The following is a 24,931-nucleotide window of genomic DNA, read 5'->3' as shown; positions in this document are numbered from 1 at the left end:
TATTTTTCAGGGGGGGCTCCAACATCACTGCAAATGGCTGTGATTTCATGACTGCAGCCATGAAATGAAAAGATGCTTGCTCTTTAAAAGAAAAGCTATGACCGACCTAGACAGCATATTAAGAAGCAGAGGCATTACTTCGCCAACAAAGGTCTGTCTAGTCAAAGCTGTAGTTTTTCCATTAGTCATGTATGTATGTGAGCGTTGGACTGTGAAGAAAGCTGAGCACCAAAGAACTGATGATTTTGAACTATGGTGTTGGAGAAGACTCTTGAGAATCCCTTGGACAGCAAGGAGATCAAGCCTGAATATTGATTGGAAGGACTGATGCTAAAGCTGAAGCTCCTATAGTTTGGCCACCTGATATGAAGAACTGACTCATTAGACAAGACTCTATTGTTGCGAAAGACTGATGGCAAAAGGAGAAGCGGGTAGCAGAGGGTGAGATGCTTAGATAGCATCATCGACTTAGTGGGTATGAATTTGAGCAAACTCTTTTTACTTCAAGATAGTGGAGGACAGAGGAGCCTGGTGAGCTGCAGTCCACAGGGTTGCAAAGAACTGGACTTAACTTAATGACTGATCAGCAACAATCTAAAAGCTTAGCATTTCAAAACATCTGATATTAATGAAGTATCAGAACCTCACCAGGGTCACTGCCTGGGAAGGACCAGACTTTGTGTGTACCCAACAGAACCCATCACTCTGGCTGTTTAGACTTTTCTTCCTTTCCTTCTCACCTACACCTGCCCAGTTCCCCATGTGCTCCTGTATGTTTCCTCTCTTGGCCATTTGTCTTCTTTCTTTCTGGTTTTTGCTCTTCAGGTTTTTTTAATCTGGACCTTTTTTAAAGTCTGTCTTTCTTTATTTTTATTTATTTATTTATTTTTAGTTTACAATACTGTATTGGTTTTGCCATACATTGACATGAATCCACCAGGGGTGTACATGAGTTCCCAATCCTGAACGCTCCTCCCACCCCCCTCCCCATGTCATCTCTCTGGATCATTCCCGTGCACCAGCCCCAAGCATCCTGTATCCTGTATCGAACCTAGATTGGTGATTCGTTTCTTACATAATAGTATACATGTTTCAATGCCATTCTCCCAAATCATCCCACCCTCTCCCTCTACCACAGAGTCCAAAAGTCTGTTCTATACATCTGTGTCTTTTGCTGTCTCGCATACAGGGTTGTCATTACCATCTTTCTAAATTCCATATATATGCATTAGTATACTGTGTTGGTGTTTTTCCTTCTGGCTTACTTCACTCTGTATAATCGGCTCCAGTTTCATCCACCTCATTAGAACTGATTCAAATGTATTCTTTTTAATGGCTGAGTAATACTCCATTGTGTATATGTACCACAGCTTTCTTATCCATTCTTCTGCTGATGGACATCTAGGTTGCTTCCATGTCCTGGCTATTATAAACAGTGCTGCGATGAACATTGGGGTACACGTGTCTCTTTCAATTCTGGTTTCCTCGGTGTGTATGCCCAGCACTGGGATTGCTGGGTCATAAGGCAGTTCTATTTGCAGCTTTTAAAGGAATCTCCACACTGTTCTCCATAGTGGCTGTACTAGTTTGCATTCCCGCCAACAGTGTAAGAGGGTTCCCTTTTCTCCACACCCTCTTCAGCATTTATTGCTTGTAGACTTTTGGATCACAGCCATTCTGACTGGTGTGAAATGGTACCTCATTGTGGTCTTGGTTTGCATTTCTCTGATAATGAGTGATGTTGAGCATCTTTTCATGTGTTTGTTAGCCATCTGTATGTCTTCCTTGGAGAAATGTCTGTTTAGTTCTTTGGCTCATTTTTTGCTTGGGTCGTTTATTTTTCTGGAATTGAGCTGCAGGAGTTGCTTGTATATTTTTGAGATTAGTTGTTTGTCAGTTGCTTCATTTGCTATTATTTTCTCCCATTCCGAAGGATGTCTTTTCACCTTGCTTATAGTTTCCTTTGTTGTGTAGAAGCTTTTAATTAGATCCCATTTGTTTATGTTTGCTTTTATTTCCAGTATTCTGGGAGGTGGATCATAGAGGATCCTGCTGTGATTTATGTCGGAGAATGTTTTGCCTATGTTCTCCTCTAGGAGTTTTATAGTTTCTGGCCTTTCGTTTAGATCTTTGATCCATTTTGAGTTTATTTTTGTGTATGGTGTTAGAAAGTCTTCATAAAGTCTTTATTGAATTTGTTACCACACTGCTTCTTTTTTGTGTTTCGGTTTTTCTGGCTGAGGGCTGTGTGGGATCCTGGCTCCCTGACCAGTGACTGAACCCACACCCCATGCCCTGGAAGGTGGATCCTTAACCACTGGACCTCCAGGGGACTCCCATCATTTGTCTTGTTTCTTTAAATGTTTCTCCAAGAGGGAAACATGAGTAGAGTGTATTCCAAGCTCTTGCATATGTGAAAATACACTGCTGTTCTCTTTACTTGAGAAAAATATAAGGGGCTTCCAGGTGGCACTGCTGGTAAAGACTTGGCCTGCCAATGCAGGAGAAAGATGTAATAATTTGAAAAAAGAAAAAATCAGCCTTGGTCCCCAGTGTTCCCCTAGATGCTCTGCCTCTTTCACTGTTTGGTGGGAGAGGTCCAGGGTCCACCTGGTAATAATTCATTTCCAGACCAGACTGTCAGCCATTTCTTCCTGCCTGGAGATGGAGCTGCCCTTCATTCGGTTCATTTAAAAACTACCAATTTTGAAAACTCAGCAGTGGCCACAGGACTGGAAAAGGTCAGTTTTCATTCCAATCCCTAAGAAACGCAATGCCAAAGAAGGCTCAAACTATGCACAATTGCACTCATCTCACATGCTAGCAAAATAATGCTCAAAATTCTCCAAGCCAGGCTTCAACAGTATGTGAACTGTGAACTACCAGATGTTCGAGGTGGTTTTAGAAACGGCAGAGAAACCAGAGATCAAATTGCCAGCATCTGATGGATCATGGAAAAAGCAAGAGAGTTCCAGAAAAACACCTATTTCTGCTTTACTGACTATGCCAAAGTCTTTGACTGTGTGGATCACAATAAACTGCGGAAAATTCTGAAAGAGATGGGAATACCAGACCACCTGACCTGCCTCTTAAGAAACCTGTATGCAGGTCAGGAAGCAACAGTTAGAACTGGATGTGGAACAACTGACTGGTTCCAAATAGGAAAAGGAGTACGTCAAGGCTGTATATTGTCACCCTGCTTATTTAACTTATATGCAGAGTACGTCATGAGAAACCCTGGGCTGGCTGAAGCACAAGCCGGAATCAAGATTGCCGGGAGAAATATCAGTAACCTCCGATATGCAGATGACACCACCCTTATGCCAGAAAGTGAAGAAGAACTAAAAAGCCTCTTGATGAAAGTGAAAGAGGAGACTGAAAAAAATTGGCTTAAAGCTCAACATTCAGAAAACAAAGATCATAGCATCTGGTCCCATCACTTCGTGGCAAATAGATGGAGAAACAGTGGCAGATTTTATTTTGGGGGCTCCAAAATCATTGCAGATGGTGACTGTAGCCATGAAGTAAGGAGATGCTTACTCCTTAGAAAAAAAGTTATGACCAACCTAGATAGTATATTTAAGAGCAGAGATATTACTTTGCCAACAAAGGTCCGTCTAGTTAAAGCTAATGTTTTTCCAGTAGTTGTGTATGAATGTGAGAGTTGGACTGTAAAGAAAGCTGAGCGCAGAATTGATGCATTTGAACTGTGGTGTTGGAAAAGATTCCTGAGAGTCCATTGGACTGCAAGAGGTCCAACCAGTCCATCCTTAAAGGAAATCAGTCCTGAATGTTCATTGGAAGGACTGATGCTGAAGCTGAAACTCCAATCCTTTGGCCACCTGATGCGAAGAGCTGACTCATTTGAAAAGACCCTGATGGGGGAAAGATTGAGGGCAGGAAGAGAAGGGGATGACAGAGGATGAGATGGTTGGATGGTATCACTGACTCAATGGACATGAGTTTGAGTAAACTCTAGGAGTTGGTGGTGGACAGGGCCGCCTGACGTGCTGCAGTCCGTGGGGTCACAGTCGGACATGACTGAGCGACTGAACTGAACTGACTGAATGTATGTTTATAGTGGGCTCTAAAAATCCAGTGCTCTTGAATTCATGAGGCTCTCTCAGTCCAAACACACGCACCTTGGTGCACTCAGCTCAGAGTGGTTCGTGTTCAGTCCTGTCTTTACTGTTCTATCCTGGCTCTTACTTCTTCCTTGTTAGCAATGGAGTGATCACATTTGGTGTCTGCAAAACACATGGCCTGTTTATTAGATTTTCTCTCATCATATTTGGGGATTTATGCTTTACCTCTGTTGGGCTTCCCTTGTGGCTCAGCTGGTAAAGAATCTGCCTACAATGTGGGAGACCTGGGTTTGATCCCTGGGTTGGAAAGATCCCCTGAAGAAGGGAAAGACTACCCACTCCAGTATTCTGGCCTGGGGGATTCCTTGGACTGTATAATCTATGGAGTCGCAAAAAGACACCACTGAGCAACGTTCACTACACCGCGTTGGAGTAAGAAGTGGCACCTCCCTCCAGTATTCCTGCCTGCAGAATCCCATGGACAGAGGAACCTGGTGCGCTACAGTCCATGGGGTCACAAAGAGTCGGACATGACTGAGCCCCTGAGCAAGCATGCACACTTTCCCTCTGTGGATTGGAGGAACTAGCAGTGTTTGTGCTGAAAACCACAGGGTTGATTTTCCGTGGTGTTAATTTTGCTGTTTCCCGCCTCTGTTGTACATTTTCAGCTAAGCTGCCTGGTGGTAAATTTCCTTGGACACGTGCTTCCTTCTCCGTGTAGCACTGAAGTTGGCCTGGGGGAAGGCCTGGGTAAGAGCCAGCGCAGTCCCTTTTGCATTGATTATGCACACGTCCCTGATAGCTGACTACCATGGCAGCTCCCAGGATTTCAGCTCTCAGGGCCAGAAAGCAGATGTCACAGCTGCTCTCAAGGCCTAATCAGAGGGCCAGGCAGGGAATCTATCCAGATGGCTGGCTTCCAGTCCCAGTCCTGGTACTCTGGGCTGTGTGACCTGGACATGGTTGCTTAACTTCTCTGTGCCTGGGCTTCCTCACCTATTTACAGAAACTTTTTTGCTGAGTGGATGTGAAATCAAGTACCTTGGCAGGTGTAGAGCGTTCAGATCACCGCCTGGCCTAGAACAGGTGCTCAGACAGTGTCATCTGACCCCACAGCCATGGTCAGGGGCTCCGAATGACCGCTGCCCAGATGTCACCGTCTTCCCCAGAGTCCGCCCTTGCTGACTTTCTGTTCCAGGCTCCCTGGGACCACATCTGCTTGTATCCACAAGGAAAACCAGCTCTTGCCTGAGCTTTACTTTTGGGTGTTGCCTGGGGTCCTGGAGTCTCCGCTCCTCACACGTGGGTTGTCCAGTAGGAGACCGTCACTCTGAGTCTTTCAGGGCATCCCTCTTGAGGAAGGCAAACTCTGGCCTAGGGGCTGGTTGCTCGGCTGAGAAGTGTGGGGTGCACAGGGCGTGCTGTGAGTAGTTGGGTCCGGGTGAAAGGTTGATGAACGCAGCCCCTGACTCAGACACCTATGAGTGCTGCTCCCTGAAGAGATCTCCTAACAGACTCCACATATGCCCACACTCCGTTAACGCTCCTCTCAGGCACACTGGCTGGGCTGCAAGGGACTGGATGTTCCTCTCACCATGCTTCCTGCTGGCAGAGCAGCTGCTGTGGGGGGAGTGCCAGGATCTCCCACCAGCCCCTGCCGAACATGAGCCTCAGCTGGTTCCACGGTAACATCCAGTTGCATTTTACAGACACACACGTCTCTTTACACCTAAGTTAAAAAATGCGTAAAAGTCAAAATAATATTAAAGTACTGTACCTCAAATAGGGGAGAGCTGCGACATCTAAATTCACCGATTTAGAGATACGATCACCTCTAAACCTCACTCAGCATTGTTCCTGTTCAGTTGCTCGGTCATGTCCCGCACTTCAGGACCCCATAGACTACAGCACAGCAGGCTTCCCTGTCCTTCACCATCTCCCAGAGCTTGCACAAACTCATATCCATTGAGTCAATGATGCCATCTAACCAAGTCATCCTTTGTGTCCCCTTTTCTTTCTGCTTTAATCTTGCCCAGCACCAGGGTCTTTTCTAATGAGTCAGCTCTTTGAATCAGATGGCCAAAGGATTGGAGCTTCAGCTGCAGCATCAGTCCTTCCAATGAATATTCAGGGTTCATTTCATTTAGGATCTTACCTAGATATTTTCTATATCTTTTCTGGAGCCAAGCAAAGCAGAAATGGGAAAACATCCTGCAACATGGGATATTTACGCTCACAGGTTTAATGAGTGAAAACAATTGTGGAAACTACGCCAGCACTAATGAGTGGCCCTTGCCGCCAGCTGTCAACCCCAACAAGGAAGAGAGGGCCTGGGAGTCTCCTGTGAGGACAACAAAGGCCAGGGGCCAGGTATAAAAGCCCTACATCCCCAAGCACCTCAAACACACAGCTCATACACCCACGCACACTCAAACCCTCCTCCAGCCCCACCGCCTCCACCATGGCAGCCTCCACCCTGTCCATCTGCTCCAGCGACCTGAGCTATGACTGTCCAGAGAGCTGCTGTGAGCCCCCATGCTGTGGCCCCAGCTGCTGCACCCCGGCCCCCCGGCTGACCCTCCTCTGTGCCCCAGTGAGCTGTGAGTCCAGCCCCTGCTGCCAGGCAGCCTGCAGCAGCTCCTGCCCAGCCGTGTGCTGCCAGCAGTCTAGCTGCCAGCCTTCCTGCTGCACCTCCTCCACCTGCCTGCAGGCCTGCTGTGAGCCTGTCTGCTGCAGGCCTGTCTGCTGTGAACCCGTCTGCTGCAGGCCCGTCTGCTGCAGGCCTGTCTGCTGCACACCTGTTTGCTGCAGGCCCGTGTGCTGTGAGGCCTCCCCATGCCTAGCCCCCTCGTCCTGCTGCAGACCCTCCTCCTCCGTGTCCCTCCTCTGCCGCCCCGTGTGCCGCCCCACCTGCTGCGTGCCCGACTCCTCCTGCCAGCCCAGTTGCTGCCGTCCAGCCTCCTCTGTGTCCCTGCTCTGCAGGCCCGTATGCTCCCGCCCTGCTTGCTGCATCCCAACCTCGGCCCCCGAGCCCTGCTGCTGACCTGGCATGTCACCCCAGAGCCAGCCGAGCTCAGGTTCCACCTGTGACTTGGTCCTCTGTCCTGACCTGGGCTGGGTGATTGCCCTCACCCAGGACAGGGTCCCCGATGTCTCCACTCCCCTGACCGACTGACCTCTCATTCCTGCCCCAGGAACGCCGACCTCACGGCTCCCTGGGGCTTTTGCCTCCCAGGAGTCATCTCCAGCTGTCTCTGGGTCAGCTGCCCCTGGGTCAGCTGCCCCCCTACCGGTCCAGATCCTCTATCTGGGTCACTTGGCCTCGACTTCCAACCTGTCAGTGCCCCTTCAGGCACCTGGATAAATAAACTCACATCATCACCTGATCTCCTCCCTTCGCATGGTTCCCTGGTGGGCTGGGTGCAGGGGTGCAAGGAAACACACACAATTGTGACCTGACACTAGTCTCCTCCAGCCGAGAGCATTTCTGTTGGTAAGCAAGTGTGTGAGTCACTCAGTCATGTCCGACTCTCTGAGACCCCATAGACTGTAGCCCACCAGGTTCCTCTGTCCATGGAATTCTCCAGGCAAGAATACTGGAGTGGGTTGCTATTCCCTCTCCAGGGAATCTTCCTGACTCAGGGTTGAACCAGGATCTCCTACATAGCAGGCAGGTTCTTTACCATCTGAGTCACCAGGGAATCCCCAGCAGTAAGTGACTGAGACCCCAAAGGGCATGGGCCTGACACCTCTGGGCAGGGTCACCAGGTGGGGCTCCTGCTTCTCCAGGAAGTCAGTGCCTGCTCAGGCCCTGGCCCGCGGCTGGTCCCCTGCAGACCTGCCATGGTCTAGGGGTTTCTCAGGCCCCCTGGACTGTTCCTGCCCACTTGAAACATAGGGACCAGCTGGCCCCTTGAGTCCGCTCCATGTGGGAGGCCTAAGGACCCCGTGTGACACACCTGCATGTGGCTGGGGTCACCCCTTTTGGTCTGCCAGTGGGTCTGCACTTTTAGCAGAAATGTGGTGGGAGGGGGAAGGGCTGCTCCAACCGTGTGGAGTGAGAGGGCCTGGATGACCTTCCCACCTGACTGATCCAGAGAGGTAACAAGGTCAGGACACTAGAAGCTGAGATGCTGGACTTGAAGAGGACAGTACAGGCCCACCTGGGAGGGGAAAGAAACAGAGTGGGTCTCACAGCTGCCCAGCCCACCCCCTCGAGAATGATTCCAGCACCCAGGCCAGAAACCCAGGTGGAGTGCCATGGATCCCTCAGTATTAGAGCTGGTCTGGGAATTGGGGGCAGTGGGGGGCAGCTAGTCTGCGGTCAGGATGCCAGAGAGAAGAGAGCTTTTCTGAGGAACTCCCCTGTCTATGGAGAGTCTTCCTTAAGTGTCTCCTGAGAAATGATAAGCAAACAGGTGTGAGGCTGAGCCTGGCAAAACACATAAAGTTAGCTGGACTGATTTGCAGAGATGAAAGAGAGCCTTGAAAGGACCTGCCCCCACCTGCCTGTGGGAAATATTCAGAAGTCTTAGGACATGGGTAGGCTCCTCCCAAGGATGTTGCCTCAACTCTGAGAGAAAATAGTAGGAATGGAAAGGAGAAATTAGCGCAGACCCCACAGATATAAAAGGGAAGGCAATAAGCAATTAAGGTGATATGGACTCATTCCTTGAAGACACCAATAACCAAAATTCACTAAAAAAAAAAAAAAATAGCAGATCTCCTCTATTGCCCTGTATCAACTTAACATATCTTGTTTTTTAGGGCAGTTTTAGGTTCACAGCAAAACTAAGTGGGAAGTACAAGCTCCTATATATCCCCACCCTCACACAGGCACAGCCTACCCCACCATCAGTATCTTGTGATTTGATGCATTTGTTACAAATGGGCTACATTCGTCATAATGGATAAACCCACACTGACATGTTAATATCACCCCAAGTCCATAGTCTACATTAGAGGTCACTCTTGCTGTTGCTAAGTTCTATGTGTTTTGATAAATGGATTATAACACCTGTGGACCATTACGGAATAGTTTCCCTGCCCTAGAAGTCCTCTGTGCTCCATCTGTTCATCTGTTCTTCCCTGCTAACCCCTGGCAACCACCCATCTTTTTCCCAACTCCATGGTTGTTGTCTTTTCCAGAATGTCGTATCCCTGGAACCATTAGGAGTGGAAACTTTTACGTTTCCTTCACGTGTCTTCATGCCTTGATAGCCTTTTTCTACTTTTGTTATTGAGGTAAAATATTCATAACACAAAGTTGACAACCTTAACCACTTTGGTATTAAGTACATCTTGTGTAACCATCACCACTATCCGTACTCGGAACTCTTTATCTTGCAAAACACACTCTATGCACATGAAACAAGAATCCCCCTACTTCCTTTCTCACAGCCCCTGGAAAGCATCATTCTACTTTTTGTCTCTAAAGTACTTCGTGTAAGTGAAATCACAAAGTATTTGTCTTTTTGTGACTGGCTTATTTATCTTACTGTAATGTCCTCATGGTTCATCCATAATAGTGCCAGATTTACTTCCTGTTAAAGGGTGAATAATACTCCATCCTGTGGGTATACCTCATCTTGCTTATCCTTTCATCCCTCAGTGAACACCTGAATGGCTTCCACTTTTCGGCTATTGTGAGAAATGCGTCTGTGAATGTGGTTTTACAAATACCTCTGCAAGATTCTGCTTTCAATTCCTTTCAGCATAGACCCAGTAGAAATACTGGATCAGACAGTAATTCTACTTTTAATTTGTTGAGGAGCCATCATACTGATTTCCACATAGCTGTACCAGTTCATGTTCCCACCAACAGTGTACAAGTGTTCCAGTTTCTTCACAGTCTCACCAATATTATGCTGTTTCTATAAATAAATGGTCATTATACTAAGAGGTGCAAGGTGGTACCTCACTGTAGTTTTTATTTGCATTTCTCTAATGTTAGTTGTATTGAGTATATTTTCATTGCTTATGGGCCATTTGTATACCTTCATTGGAAAAATGTCTATTCGTGGTCTTTGCTCATTTTTGAGTTAGGTTTTTTGTTGTTGTTTTTGAGTTTCGGGAGTTCTCTATACATTCTGGATATTAATCTCTTATCAGATATATGATTTTCAAATGTTTCCTCACATTTCTTTGGGTTAATTGTTCTCTGTTGATACTACATTTTCATGGAAAAATTTCAAAATTTTCGTGAAGTCCAGTTTTTATATTTTCTGATGCTGACTGTGTCATTGGTGTCATATGCAGGAAATGACTGCCAAATTCAAGGTTGTGAAGTTTTATCCTATTTTTCCTTCAAAGAGTTTTATAGTTACAGGTCTTACATTTGGATTGAGGATCCACTTTGTGATAATTTTGTGTATGATGTTAGGTATGGATCTAAATTCATTGTTATGCATGTGAATATCCAATTTTGCTAGAACCATTTGTTGAAAAGACTGTCTTTTCTCCAGTGAACGGACTTAATGCCCTTGTCAAAAATAGTTGACCTAATGTGTGAGGGTTTATTTTGGATCCTGTATTCTCTTCCATTGATCTCTATGTCTGACTTTGTGCCAGTACCACTCTATTTGATCATTGTCGCTTTGTAGTGAGCTTTGAAATCAGGAATTCCTCTGGCTTTGTTCTTTTTCAGGATTTATTTATTTATTTTTTTTTGGTTATTCAAGGTTCCTTAAAATTCCATATGAATTTTAGAATGAGTTTTGTTATTTCTGTGGAAAATCATCAAGATGTTGACAGCAATTATATTAAATATATAGTTTGCTTTGGATAGTAATGACATCTTAACAATATTAAAGCTTCCAATCCATAATAATGGGGTGTCTCTCCATTTCCTTATGTTTTAATTCATTTCTTTCAACAATGATTCGTAGTTTTCACTGGATAAGTTTTTGACCTCCTTGATTAATTTCTAAGTATTTTACTTTTTTGATGATATTCTAAATGGAATCATTTTTGTAATTTCCTTTTAGGGTTATTTATTATTAATGTAAAGAAATGCAACTAATTTTTTTATATATTGACTTTATATCCTGCTGTTTTGCTGAATTCACTTATTAGTTGTAATGGTTTTGTCTGTAGCTATGGAATTTTTAGGATTTTGTACATATGAGGATTATGTATATATAACATCTGTTAACAGAGATGATTTTACTTCTTCTTTTTCAACTTAAATGCCTTTTATTTTCCTTTTGTCCAGCTGTTCTCCTAGAACTTCCAGGACGGATGAATAGCAGTGGCAAAAGTGGGCAATCCTGCCTTGCTCCTAATCTTAAAAGAAAAGCTTTCAGTCTTTCAGTGTTGAGTGTGATGTTTGCTGTGGGTCTTTCAGATGCGTATTTTTTTTATTATTATTATGTTGAAGCAGTTTCCTTCTGCTTTCAGTTTGTTGAGTGTTTTTATCATAAAAGGTGTTGGATTTTGTCAAGTGCTTGTTCTTCATCAGTTGAGATGATTATGTGTTGCCCCCTCCATTCCATTAATGTGGTATGTTATAGTCATTGATTTTCACATCACTCCTTCCACCCTTGCCTTCTGGCAGGAGATTCCCCCTTGGTCGTGGTGTACAATTCTTTTAATTTGCTGCTGAATCCAGTTTGCTAGTATTTTGATGAGGATTTTTGTAAGAGACTGAATGCTTTTCCTCAGACCAGGAGCCAGACATAGGTGTCCTCTCTCTACATTCCTTCAACATCATACTTAAGATCACCTCTTGTGCAACAAAATAACAAATACAAGGGTGCATACCAAAGATATAAAATCATCTCTACTCACAGGGGGTGTGATTGTCCACATTGAAACCCTTAATAATCTACAAAAAGACTCGTAGAAATACATGAGGGTTTAGCAAGTTGAAGGCAAGCCTGGAGTCATAAAAATTCATCATATTTCTTGGACTTCCCTGGGAGCTCAGTCAATAAGAATCCACCTGCCAATGCAGGGGACATGGATTCGACCCCCGACTGGGGAAGATTCCACAGCCTGCACGCCGCGGTTACTGAGGCCCACACACCTAGGGGCCCTCCCAGGCGGCTTAGTGGGAGAGAATCCACCTGCCAGTGCAGAAGACTCAGGAGATGCAGGTTCGATCCCTGAGTTGGGAAAATCCCCTGGAGGAGGAAATGGCGACCCACTCCAGGATTCTTGCCTGGAAAATCCCATGGACAGTGCAGCCTGGTGGGCCACAGTCCATGGGGGTCACAAAGAGTCAGACACGACTAGCAACTGAGCGTGCATGCATGTACACACTCTAGGACCTGCAAGCTACACCTACTGAGCCTCCCTGCTGCAACCACGGAAGCCTGTGCACCGTGAGCCCAGACTCCACAACAAGGGAAGCCACTGCAGTGAGAAAGCCCATGTACTGCAACCAAAAAAGCCCTCAGACAGGAAAGAAGACCCAGCACAACCAAAAATAATAATAATAATAAATAAACAAGGAATTTTAGAAACTACATATATTTCTATATAATAGCAATAAAAATTGAATAAAGGTTTTGTTTAAAAGTAAATTAGAATAATAAATGAAAACAGGTATAAGTTTTACAGAATATGTACATAATGACATCTATAAAAACACTGATGAAAGGAAAAGAAGACACAGATAAGTGTAGAACTAGACCATGTCTACATGTTTATTTTTTTTTTTATTTTTATTTTTTTTAAATTTTAAAATCTTTAATTCTTACATGCATTCCCAAACATGAACCCCCCTCCCACCTCCCTCCCCATAACATCTTTCTGGGTCATCCCCATGCACCAGCCCCAAGCATGCTGCATCCTGCGTCAGACATAGACTGGCGATTCAATTCACATGATAGTATACATGTTAGAATGTCATTCTCCCAAATCATCCCACCCTCTCCCTCTCCCTCTGAGTCCAAAAGTCCGTTATACACATCTGTGTCTCTTTCCCTGTCTTGCATACAGGGTCGTCATTGCCATCTTCCTAAATTCCATATATATGTGTTAGTATACTGTATTGGTGTTTTTCTTTCTGGCTTACTTCACTCTGTATAATCGGCTCCAGTTTCATCCATCTCATCAGAACTGATTCAAATGAATTCTTTTTAACCGCTGAGTAATACTCCATTGTGTATATGTACCACAGCTTTCTTATCCATTCATCTGCTGATGGACATCTAGGTTGTTTCCATGTCCTGGCTATTATAAACAGTGCTGCGATGAACATTGGGGTACATGTGTCTCTTTCAATTCTGGTTTCCTCGGTGTGTATGCCCAGAAGTGGGATTGCTGGGTCATAAGGTAGTTCTATTTGCAATTTTTTAAGGAATCTCCACACTGTTTTCCATAGTGGCTACATGTTTAAATATTATTATGATGTCAGTTGCCTCCAAACTGGGGCTTCCCTGGTAATTCAGCTGGTAAAGGATCTGCCTGAAATGCAGGATACCCTGGTTTGATTCCTGGGTTGGGAAGATCCCCTGGAGAAGGGATAGACTACCCACTCCAGTACTCTTGGGCTTCCCTGGTGGCTGAGATGTTAGAGAATCTGGCGGCAGTGCAGAAAACATGGGTTTGATCCCTGGCTTGGAAAAATCCCCTGGAGGAGGGCTTGGCAACCCACTCTAGAATTCTTGCCTGGAGAATCCCCATGACAGAGGAGCCTGGCAGGCTACAGTGCACGGGGTCACAAAGAGTTGGACACGACTAAGCGGCTAAACACAGCACATCATCTCCAAATTGATCTATAGATTCAAAGTAATTCCAATAACAAATAGGGTTTCTTTGTTGGTATCAAGAAGTTGACCCTAAAATTATTTGAAAGGCAAAGGAGCTCAAGGAGCCACAAAATTTGAATGGGGAAAAAAGTTGGAGGTTTTACCCTATCTGACTTCAGTGTTTACCATAAAGCTATAATAATCAAAACAATCCAATGCTAGCAAAGGTACAGGCCCAGATGAATGATACAGAAAAGAAAAACAGGCCCACACAAGTGAAATCAATTGATTTCTTATAAAAATGCAAAGGCAGTTTGGAACAATGGGTGTCTATATGCAAAACCAAAAAGTAAGCCTTGACCCGTACCTCAATTTTACTTAATGTAAAACTTTAATCAAAGTTTATCAGAGACCTAAATATAAAATGTGAAAGTTTTAAACTTTCAGAGGAAAATATCAGGGAAAATCTTTGTGACCTTGTGGTTAGGCAGAGTTCTTATATTCAATACCCAAAGCGCAATTGCTAAACGAAAATAAAGAATACCCTGGACTTTATCAGTATTAAACAGTTTTGTTCATATGGGGAGGGAGGTGGGAGGGGGTTCATGTTTGGGAACACATGTAAGAATTAAAGATTTTAAAATTAAAAAAAAATAAAATTAAAAAAAAAAAAAGAATGAAAACACAAGCCATAGACTGGGAGAAAATATTTGCAAATCACACATCTGACCAAAGTACTTGTATCCAAAATATATAAAGAACACTCAAAATCCAACATCAAGAAAAACTAACAAAGAAAAGGGCCTAAAGATTTGAAGAAATACCAAAGAAGATGCAGGGATGGCAAATAAGCATATAAAATGAACCTCCACATCATTACTCATTCAGGTCAGTTCAGGTCATTCGCTCAGTCATGTCCAACTCTTTGCAAGCCCATGAATCGAAGAACGCCAGGCCTCCCTGTCCATCACCAACCCCCAGAGTTCACTCAGACTCATATCCATCGAGTCAGTGATGCCATCCAGCCATCTCATCCTCTGTCGTCCCCTTCTCCTCCTGCCCCCAATCCCTCCCAGCATTACAGTCTTCTCCAATGAGTCAACTCTTCACATGAGGTGGCCAAAGTACTGGAGTTTCAGCTTCAGAATCATTCCTTCCAAAGAAATCCCAGGGCTGACCTCCTTCAGAATGGACTGGTTGGATCTCTTTGCAGTCCAAGTGACTCTCAAGAGTCTTCTCCAACACCACAGTTCAAAAGCATCAATTCTTCGGCGCTCAGCTTTCTTCACAGTCCAACTCTCACATCCATACATGACCACTGGAAAAAGCATAGCCTTGACTAGACGGACCTTAATCGGCAAAGTAATGTCTCTGCTCTTGAATATGCTCTCTAGGTTGGTCATAACACTTCTTCCAAGGAGCAAGTGTCTTTTAATTTCATGGCTGCAGTCACTGTGTGCAGTGATTTTGGAGCCCAAATTACTCATTCAGTTCAGTTCAGTTCAGTTCAGTCGCTCAGTTGTGTCCAACTCTTTTCGACCCCATGAATCTCAGCACGCCAGGCCTCCCTGTCCATCACCAACTCCCGGAGTTCACTCAGACTCACGTCCATCGAGTCAGTGATGGCATCCAGCCATCTCATCCTCTGCCGTCCCCTTCTCCTCCTGCCCACAATCCCTCCCAGCATCAGAGTCTTTTCCAGTGAGTCAACTCTTCGCATGAGGTGGCCAAAGAACTGAAGTTTCAGCTTAAGCATCATTCCTTCCAAAGAAATCCCAGGGCTGATCTCCTTCAGAATGGACTTGTTGGATCTCCTTGCAGTCCAAGGGATCCTCAGGAGTCTTCTCCAACACCACAGTTCAAAAGAATCAATTCTTCGGTACTCAGCCTTCTTCACAGTCCAACTCTCACATCCATACATGACCACAGGAAAAACCATAGCATTAGGGAAGTGCAAATTAAAACCGCAACAAAGTCCCCTTCATACCTATGAGAAAGGCTAGAATGAAGAACAATTAACATGCCAGTGTTGGCAAGGATGTGGAGAAACTGGAGCTTTGATACATAAAATAATATCATAAGTGACACAGCCACTGTGGATAAATTTGGCAAATAAGTACATTAGAGAACTTTGGGTCTTTGGGGAAATGCAAGTTTGAATTATGCTAAGGTACTGCTGCTGCTGCTGCTAAGTCGCATTAGTCGCGTCCGACTCAGTGCGACCCCATAGATGGCAGCCCACCAGGCTCCTCTATCCCTGCGATTCTCCAGGCAAGAACACTGGAGTGGGTTGCCATTTCCTTCTCCAATGCATGAAAGTGAAAAGTGAAAGTAAAGTTGCTCAGTCGTGTCCGACTCTTAGCGACCGCATGGACTGCAGCCTACCAGGCTCCTCCGTCCATGGGATTTTCCAGGCAGAAGCACTGGAGTGGGTCCCCAGTGCCTTCTCCGATACTAAGGTACTACTACTTACTTAGTCACTAAGTGAAATGAAGAGTGAAAGTTGCTCAGTTGTGTCTGACTCTTAATTCTCCAGGCCAGAATACTGGAGTGGTAGCCTTTCCCTTCTCCAGGAGATCTTCCCAACCCAGGGATCGAACCCAGGTCTCCCGCATTGCAGGCAGATTCTTTACCAGCTGAGCCACAAGGGAAGTCCATGAACACTGGAATGGGTAGCCTATCCCTTCTCCAGCAGATCTTCCAGACCCAGGAATTGAACCGGGGTCTCCTGCATTGCAGGTGGATTCCTTACCAACTGAGCTATGAGGGAAGCCCTGTTTAGTCACTAAGTTGAGTGTAACTCTTTGCGACGCCATGGACTGTAGCCTGCCAGGCTCCCCTGTCCATGGGATTTCCAGGGAAGAATACTGGAGTGGGTTGCTATTTCCCTCTTCAGAGGATTTTCCCACCCAGGAGATCGGACTCACAGCTCCTGCATTGGCAGGTGGACTCTTTACCACCGAGCCATCTGGGAAGCCCTCATGCCTATTAGAACGGCCAAAATTAAAACCCTCACAATATTGACTGTTGGCCAAGGATATGCAGCCACGAGAACGTTCACGCATTGCTGGTGGGAATGCAGAATGGCACAGCCACTTGGGGAAAGAGCTTAGCAGGTTCCTATCAAGCCAAACCTACAGTTCCCATCCAATCCAGCTATGCTGCACCTGGGTGTTTATCCTAGAGGAATGAAAACACGATCACACGGAAACCTGTACACAAAGAACGTAGACAGCAGGTTTGTTCATAATCACCAAAGACAGGAAGTCATGAAAGTGTCTCCCAGCTGTGCAGTGAACAAATGGGGGAGCCCCTCACCCCGGACACCGTGCAGCAGGAAAGGGGATGAGCCCGGATGCACACGGCACCACGGCCGCTGCATTTTCAGAGCGAAAGAAACCAGACCCCAAAGGCCACTCAGTGTACGATTCCATGTATGTGACCTCCTGGAAAAGCCACAGCTGCAGGGATCTTGAATCAGCACTTGCCTGGGGCTTTGGGCCGAGGGAGGAGCTGACTCTAGTGGACAGAAGTGTGGGGGCCTGTATGGTCTGGTGGGGGTGTGTCTGCATTTGTCAAAGTCAGAGAACTGCACATGGCAAAGAGGTGGTCGAAGGCCAGAAGGGCAGGGCAGCCAGCAGGCGCTTATTCTACAGGGCCAAGCCGGTGGACCTCCTCTCCCTCCGTCTGCTTTTTGCTGACTTGTTGTTCTTTATTATTGTTTTTTATATGTGCCTGCCTTTGGGCTCGTTCTTTTTCTGGACCGTGTACTCTCGAGGTAGTTTTTGTAGATAATGTACGAGTGGCTCCTTTTCAGAATAGCTGTCTTATCGAAGTGCTCTAATCTCCATCTGCCTGATAATCCACTTTCCTCAGACTTTCAAGATTTGGTTGCACTGTCTTCAGGTATGTTGACTGGCGAGGAAAGTCGGATGCCAAACTCTCTGGAGCTTTTAGGCTGTTTCCGCGTATTTGGTGTCAGACATTTCACCAGCGTGTCAGATACGCACCGTGTCCCGTTCATCTTGTCGTAGTTTGGTCAGAGTCCCGGATCTGAAGCCCAGGTTTCTCTCCCTTCTCTCCGGAGAATGTTCTGCTTCTCCCTTCGCTGCGCACGTTCTGACCCTGGAGACTCCGTCTGATGGGGAGGGACCTGCCCTCCTTCCTGCTCTGTGCTTGAGACATGCCTTGCTTCTTCTCACTCACCCTTCTCCCTTTGGCTGGTCTGTCCACGGTTCAGCCCTGCTGCTTGAGAGGGACGTCTGACAGCAGGGGACAGCACTGTCCCAACTGTGAGCTCTGCGATGCCAAATCACAGAGACGGGGGTTCACAGCCAACACCTGAGAGCAATAGAGACAGGTGGCGGGGGGGAGCTGGCAGGCACGCACAGTGGGGCTTCGGGACCCTAGATTAATCCTGTGTTTGCTGAGAGAACCTCACCCAGCTCAGGGTGATCCAGCCCTCAACCAGGACATGCATTTTACTAGCAGCAAACTCTTGTGTAAATAAACAAGAAGAAATAGGGGCTCAAAACACCAACAGGAAAGGGAAGCCTCAGGGAGCCTTCAGCTGGCCCTGCACACACCTGGACGGGGTATAAAAGGCCCACAGCCCTGAGCAGTGCTCACTCACACACACACTCACTCACACTCACACCTCACCTCCTCCAGCCCCACAGCCACCGCCATGGCTTCCTCTGCCCTGTCTGTCTGCTCCAGTGACCTGAGCTACAGCAGCCGGGTCTGCCTGCCCGGGTCCTGTGACTCCTACACCGGCTCCTCCTGGCAGGTGGACGACTGTCCAGAGAGCTGCTGCGAGCCCCCCTGCTGTGCCTCCAGCTGCTGTACCCCGGCCCCCCGCCTGACCCTCCTCTGTGCCCCTGTGAGCTGTGAATCGAGCCCCTGCTCCCAGCCAGCCTGCAGCAGCTCCTGCCTGGACTTGTGCTGCCAGCAGTCTAGCTGCCAACCCTCCTGCTGCACCTCCTCCCCCTGCCAGCAGGCCTGCTGTGAGCCTGTCTGCTGCAGGCCTGTCTGCTGCACACCCATCTCCTGCAGGCCCGTCTGCTGCACACCTGTCTGCTGCAGGCCTGTCTCCTGCAGGCCCGTCTGCTGCAGGCCTGTCTGTTGCACACCCCTCTGCTGCAGGCCCGTCTGCTGTGAGTCCTCCCCCTGCTCAGCCTCCTTGTGCTACCAGCCCAACCCCTGCTCCTCGGTCAGTTGCAGACCCTCCTCCTCCGTGTCCCTCCTCTGCCGTCCTGTGTGCCGCCCCGCATGCTGCGTGCCCACCTCTTCCTGCCAGCCCAGCTGCTGCCGCCCGGCCTCCTGCGTGTCCCTGCTCTGCCGGCCTGCATGCTCCCGCCCTGCTTGCTGCGTCCCAACCTTGGCCCCAGAACCCTGTTGCTGACCTGGCACATTGCCAACCCCTTCCAGGGCCAACGCTGACTTTCTCCTGAAACTTCTGTAGTCTTGAGCCAAGTCTGGCGTCTCCTTCTGCCCCAGAATTTCCTGTGAGCCGCCTTGGCTGGATCCTGGTTCCCTCCAGGCCTTGAGTGTCAGCCAGCATCCTGCTCTCCATCCTTGTTGGTCATGGATTTTGTCCTGACCTAGGTGAGGGGTCTGCCTGTTAACTAATAAAGTCATTGTCATGCCCTCTCTGTGCCTTGAGTGCATATCTCTTCAAACCCTGGGAAAGACCTTTGTTGTGGAGAGTGGTCTGGGCTGTGTTAGAAACCTGGCCTTGAGTTGTATCCAGGACAGTGACATCATCAGGCACGACTAACCACACCCAGCTACTCTTTGCCTGGGTGTCCTGTTACCTTAGTTCCACTGCAGCCTTCAGTCCAGAGTATCCTGCTCACCTGTAGACCCCTGCATATAGTGAGTGACGGGGTCGCAGTGGGGCACATGTTCAGGCCCCAGGCTTGCACACTGGGAATGTGGGGCCTCACTAGGGACAAAGGAGACCCCATTTAGTAAACATCTGCCTTGAATACATAAAGCTTACTCCAGAAACAGCTTCAGACAGGCTCGTGCCAGCCATTCTCTACTGCCCTGGACATGAGTGTGAGTGCCTCCCTCTGTTTGTAGAAATCTGGATGGTGAGAGCCACATGCAGCGATGTTGGGAGCCTGTATGAGTCAGGATTCTCCAGAGAAAGGACCAATAAAACGTGTGTACATATGCAGAGATTGATGTTGAGGAGCTGGCTCACACAGTTTGAAAGAGGGCAAGACCCAAATCTGCAGGGTGAGCTTCCAGGAAGAGTTGGTGTTGCAGCTACAGATGGCCTGCTTGTAGAATCTCTTATTCCTTGGGGGACTTCAGTCTGGTCTCAAGGTTTCCAACTGCTTGGGTTTGGCCCACTCACATTTTGTAGGGCAATCTGTTTTACTCAGAGTCCACTGATTTCAGTATTGATCTCACCTACAAAGAAACTGTGTCATGACATCCAGACATGTCTACCCAGACAACTGGGCACTGTGGCCTGGTCAGTTGACACTTGAAACTATGCATCACAGGGACCGACAGCCAAGGGGGATAGGCTATTTGGAAATGGCAGGTGCTCGCTGGGCGATGCCCTCAGGAATTCAAGTACTAAGGCAGCTATCCCTCTGGGGAAATATGGGGAAGAGAGACATACCCTGGCCCTGTCAGGACAGGGCTGGGTAGGCAGACACCTGCAGGGCAGTGTGAAGGGCCTTGACTGGGGGCCTCAAATGTAATTGTACCTATTATAATATGCATGCATTGTGCTGAGTTGCTTCAAGCATGTCTGATTCTTTGTGACCTTATGGACCATAAGCTGCCTGACTCTTCTGTCCATGAGCTTCTCCAGGCAGGAGTCAGGAGTGGGCCTCTGTGCCCTCCTGCAGGGCTCCTCCTGACCCAGGGATCAAATCTGTGTCTGTTGCAGTTCCTGCTGGCAGGCGAATCCTTTACTGTTGAGCCACCAGAAGCCCTACTCTTATAATAGCCACATTTAAAAGTGAAAAAAGACAGGTAGAGTTTGTTTAATTACATTTTATTAACCCAATATATGCAAACTGTTTAAAGAGATGGGAATACCAGACCACCTTACCTGTCTCCTGAGAATCCTGAATGTGGGTCAAAAAGCAACAGTTAGACCTGGATATATAACATTGGACTGGTTCCAGACTGGGAAAGGAGTATCAAGGCTGTATATTTTCACCCTGCTTATGTAGCTTATATGCAGAGTGCATCATGCAAAATGCCAGGTGGGATGAAGTACAAGCTGGAATCAAGCTGGCTAGGAGAAATATCAACAAACTCAGTTATGCAGATGATACCACCCTTAATGGCAGAAAGTGAAGAGAAACTAAAGAGCCTCTTGATGAGCTGAAAGAGGAGAGTGAAAAAGCTGATGAAACTCAACATTCAAAACACTAAGATCATGGCATCTGGTCCCATCATTTCATGGGAAATAGATGGGGAACAATGGAAACAATGACAGGACTTTATTTTGGGGGGCTAAAAAATCACTGCAGATATTAACTGCAGCCATGAAATTAAAAGATGCTTGATCCTTAGAAGAAAAGCTATGACCAACCTAGACAGCATATTAAGAAGCAGAGACATTACTTCACCAACAAAGGCCTGTGTAGTCAAAGCTGTAGTTTTTCCAGTGGTCATGTATGGATATGAGAGTTGGGGACTGTGAAGAAAGCTGAGTGCCGAAGAATTGATGCTTTTGAATTGTGGTGTTGGAGAAGACTCTTGGGAGTCCCTTGGACAGCAAGGAGATCAAGCCTGAATATTCATTGGAAGGACTGATGCTAAAGCTGAAGCTCCAATACTTTGGCCACCTGATGTGAACAGCTGACTCATTAGAAAAGACTCTAATGTCGGGAAGGATTGATGGTAAAAGGAGTTGAGAGCGGCAGAGGGTGAGATGCTTAGATAGCATCATCGACTCAGTGGGTATGAATTTGAGCAAACTCTAGGAGACAGTGGAGGACAGAGGAGCCTGGCATCCTGCAGTCCATAGTGTCACAAAGAATTGGACTTAACTTAGCAACTGAACAACAACAACAACCCAGAAGCGTAGTGTTTCAATACACCTGATATTAATGAAGTATCAGAACCTCACCGGGGTCACGCCTGGGAAGGATCAGACACTGTATGTACAAACAGAACCCTAAAGTCTAAACTCTGGCTGTTTAGACTTTTCTTCCTTTTCTTCTCACCTCAATTCAGTTCAGTTCAGTCACTCAGTCATGTCCAACTCTTTGGGACCTCATGAATCACAGCATGCCAGGCCTCCCTGTCCCTCACCATCTCCCGGAGTTCACTCAGACTCACGTCCATTGAGTTGATGATGCCATCCAGCCATCTCATCCTCTGTCGTCCCCTTCTCCTCCTGCCCCTAATCCCTCCCAGCATCAGAGTCTTTTCCAATGAGTCAACTCTTCACATGAGGTGGCCAAAGTATTGGAGTTTCAGCTTTAGCATCAGTCCTTCCAAAGAACACCCAGGACTGATCTCCTTTAGAATGGACTCTTGGATCTCCTTGCCATTCAAGGGACTCTCAAGAGTCTTCTCCAACACCACAGTTCAAAAGCATCAATTCTTCACACCTACACCTGCCTAATTCCCCATGTGCTCCTGTATGTTACATCACTTGGGCTGTTTGTCTTCTTTCTTTCTGGTTTTTGTTTTTAAGACTTTTTTTTAACATGGACCATTTTAAAGTTGTTATTGAATTTGTTACCACACTGCTTCTTTTTTGTGTTTCCATTTTTCTGGCTGAGGGTTGTGTGGGATCTTGGCTTCCTGACCAAGGACTAATCCCACACCCCATGCACTGGAAGATGGATCCTTAACCTGTGGACCTCCAGGGGACTCCCATCATTTGTCGTGTTTCTTTAAATGTTTCTCCAAGAGGGAAACATGAGTGTTTTCCAAGCTCTTGTTTATGTGAAAATACACGGCAGTTCTCTTTACTTGAGAAGGATATAAGAGGCTTCCCAGGTGGCAGTACTGGTAAAGAATTGGCCTGCCAGTGCAGAAGAAAGCTGTAATAATTTGAAAAAAGAAAAAATCAGCCTTAGTCCCCAGTGTTCCCCTAGAAGCTCTGTGTCTTTCACTGTTTGGTGGGAGAGGTTTGGTGTCCGACGGGTCAGGGTTCATTTCCAGACTGTCAGCCGTTTCTTCCTGCTGCCCTTCATTCAGTTCATTTAAAAACTGCCAATGTATGACTAGGGTGGGCTCTAAAACTCCAAAGCTCTTGAATTCATGAGGCCCTTCCAGTCCAAACACACGCACCTTGGTGCACTCAGCTCAGAGTGGTTCGTGTCCAGTCCTGTCTTTACTGTTCTATCCTGGCTCTTCCTTCTTCCTTGTTAGCAACAGAGCAATCACGTTTGGTGTCAGCAAAACACATGGTCTGTTTATTAGATTTTCTCTCATCATATTTGGGGATTTATGTTTTACCTCTGTTGGAGAAAGAAGTGGCACCTCACTCCAGAATTCTTGCCTGGAAAATCCCATGGACAGAGGAACCTGGCAGGCTACAGTCCATGGGGTCACAGAGTCGGACACGACTGAGCCCCTGAGCAAGCATGCATACTTTCCCTCTGTGGATTGGAGGAACCAGCAGTGTTTGAGCTGAAAACCACAGAGTTGATTTTCTGTGGTGTTAATTTTGCTCTTTCCTGCCTCTGTTGTAAATTTTCAGCACAGCTGCCTGGTGCTAAATTTCCATGGACACATGCTTCCTTCTGCATGTAGCCCTGAAGTTGGCCTTGGGGAAGGCCTGGGTAAGAGCCTTGATCCTATATACAGACGGCTGGCTTCCAGTCCCAGTCCTGATGATGAAAGGTTGTTGCTGAACGAAAAGACCCCAGGATTCTTGGCCTCCGGAGGAGAAGAATTCAATCCGGGGCTGGAGACGAGGCTTGATTGCTCAGAGCTTTTGTGTAATAAAGTTTTATTAAAGTATAAAGGAGATAGAGAAAGCTTCTGACATAGGCATCAGAAGGGGACAGAAAGAGTACCCCCCTGCTAGTCTTCAGCTGGATGTTATATAGTCACTAGCAGTCTGTTAATGAAAGAAAGGAATGTCTTAAAACTCAGAATGGCAGCAGGCCTCTCACCCATAAGATGTATTTGGGGATAATCTTGGCACCAGATGATTTATCCCCGGCCATAAAACGATTGGCTTGAATCTTGTAGAAGGGCAGATTACCATACTAATAGTTTCATTTACATAGATTTGGGGAGCAATGTCTGAGTATAACATACTGGTTTGTCAAGTAGGTTCTGAGCCATTAGACAGAACCCACTTGAAGACAGAGTCTGGGGTAAATGCATAGAACATTAACATAGCTTAAGACAAACATTTCCATAAGAAAAATGCATTGGTTAACTCAAGGTTTGAGAATAGTTAACTTCAGGTGAAACCAGGTGTCATTACGGCAACACAGTATTTTAAGAGAAACCTTTTAAATTTGTATAGAGAAGGAAGAAGATATCACTAGTTTGTTTCCTCCTGCCGCTTAAGAGAGATAAAAATGTCTGACACTTGTAGCCCATTTCCTCCATTTGGAGACCCCTGGCCTTCCTGCCTGTTGCCCTCTCAATACTTTGGGCTGTGTGACCTGGAGATGGTTGCTTAACGTCTCTGTGCCTGGGCTTCCTCATCTATTTACAGAAACTTCCTTGCTGGAAACTTCCTTCCTTCACTCAGCATTGTTCCTGTTGTTCAGTCGCTCAGTTGTGTCCCGCTCTTTGTGACCCCATGGACTACAGCACAGCAGGCTTCCCTGTCCTTCACCATCTCCCAGAGCCTGCACAAAGTCATGTCCATTGAATCAATGATGCCATCTAACCAACTCGTCCGCTGTTGTCCCCGCTGTCTCCTCCTGCTTTAATCTTGCCCAGCACCAGGGTCTTTTCTAATGAGTCAGCTCTTTGAATCAGGTGGCCAAAGAATTGGAGCTTCAGCTGCAGCATCAGTCCTTCCAGTGAATATTCAGGGTTGATTTCCTCTAGGATCTTACCACGGATATTTTCTGTATCTTTTCTGGAGCCAAACAAAGGAGAAAAGGGAAAACATCCTGCAACATGGGATATTTACGCTCACAGGTTTAATGAGTGAAAACAATTGTGGAAACTACGCCAGCACTAATGAGG

The 24,931-nt window shown here is 46.6% G+C and overlaps 3 protein-coding genes across 3 annotated transcripts in view; all 3 read left to right on the top strand.

Annotated features, from left to right (window-relative positions):
- Nucleotides 1–24,931, top strand: part of TSPEAR (thrombospondin type laminin G domain and EAR repeats) — a 171,454-nt gene that overhangs the window by 118,509 nt on the left and 28,014 nt on the right. The gene's annotated exons all lie outside the window — the stretch shown is intronic.
- On the top strand, nucleotides 6,486–8,901 carry LOC101108536 (keratin-associated protein 10-8-like). Its single transcript, XM_027961102.3, has one exon. It carries the CDS (start codon nucleotides 6,547–6,549, stop codon nucleotides 7,126–7,128), a length of 582 nt encoding a protein of 193 aa, XP_027816903.1. The 5' UTR covers nucleotides 6,486–6,546; the 3' UTR covers nucleotides 7,129–8,901.
- LOC105604740 (keratin-associated protein 10-8-like) lies at nucleotides 18,468–19,184 on the top strand. The gene has a single exon (XM_027961100.3). The coding sequence runs from the start codon at nucleotides 18,468–18,470 to the stop codon at nucleotides 19,182–19,184; it is 717 nt and encodes a 238-aa protein (XP_027816901.1).

The sequence above is a fragment of the Ovis aries genome, chromosome 1 (assembly GCF_016772045.2).
Source record: "Ovis aries strain OAR_USU_Benz2616 breed Rambouillet chromosome 1, ARS-UI_Ramb_v3.0, whole genome shotgun sequence".
Taxonomy (NCBI): Eukaryota; Metazoa; Chordata; class Mammalia; order Artiodactyla; family Bovidae; genus Ovis; species Ovis aries.
The sequence above is the reverse complement of the archived record's forward strand: the minus strand, read 5'-3'. Positions and strand labels throughout refer to the sequence as shown.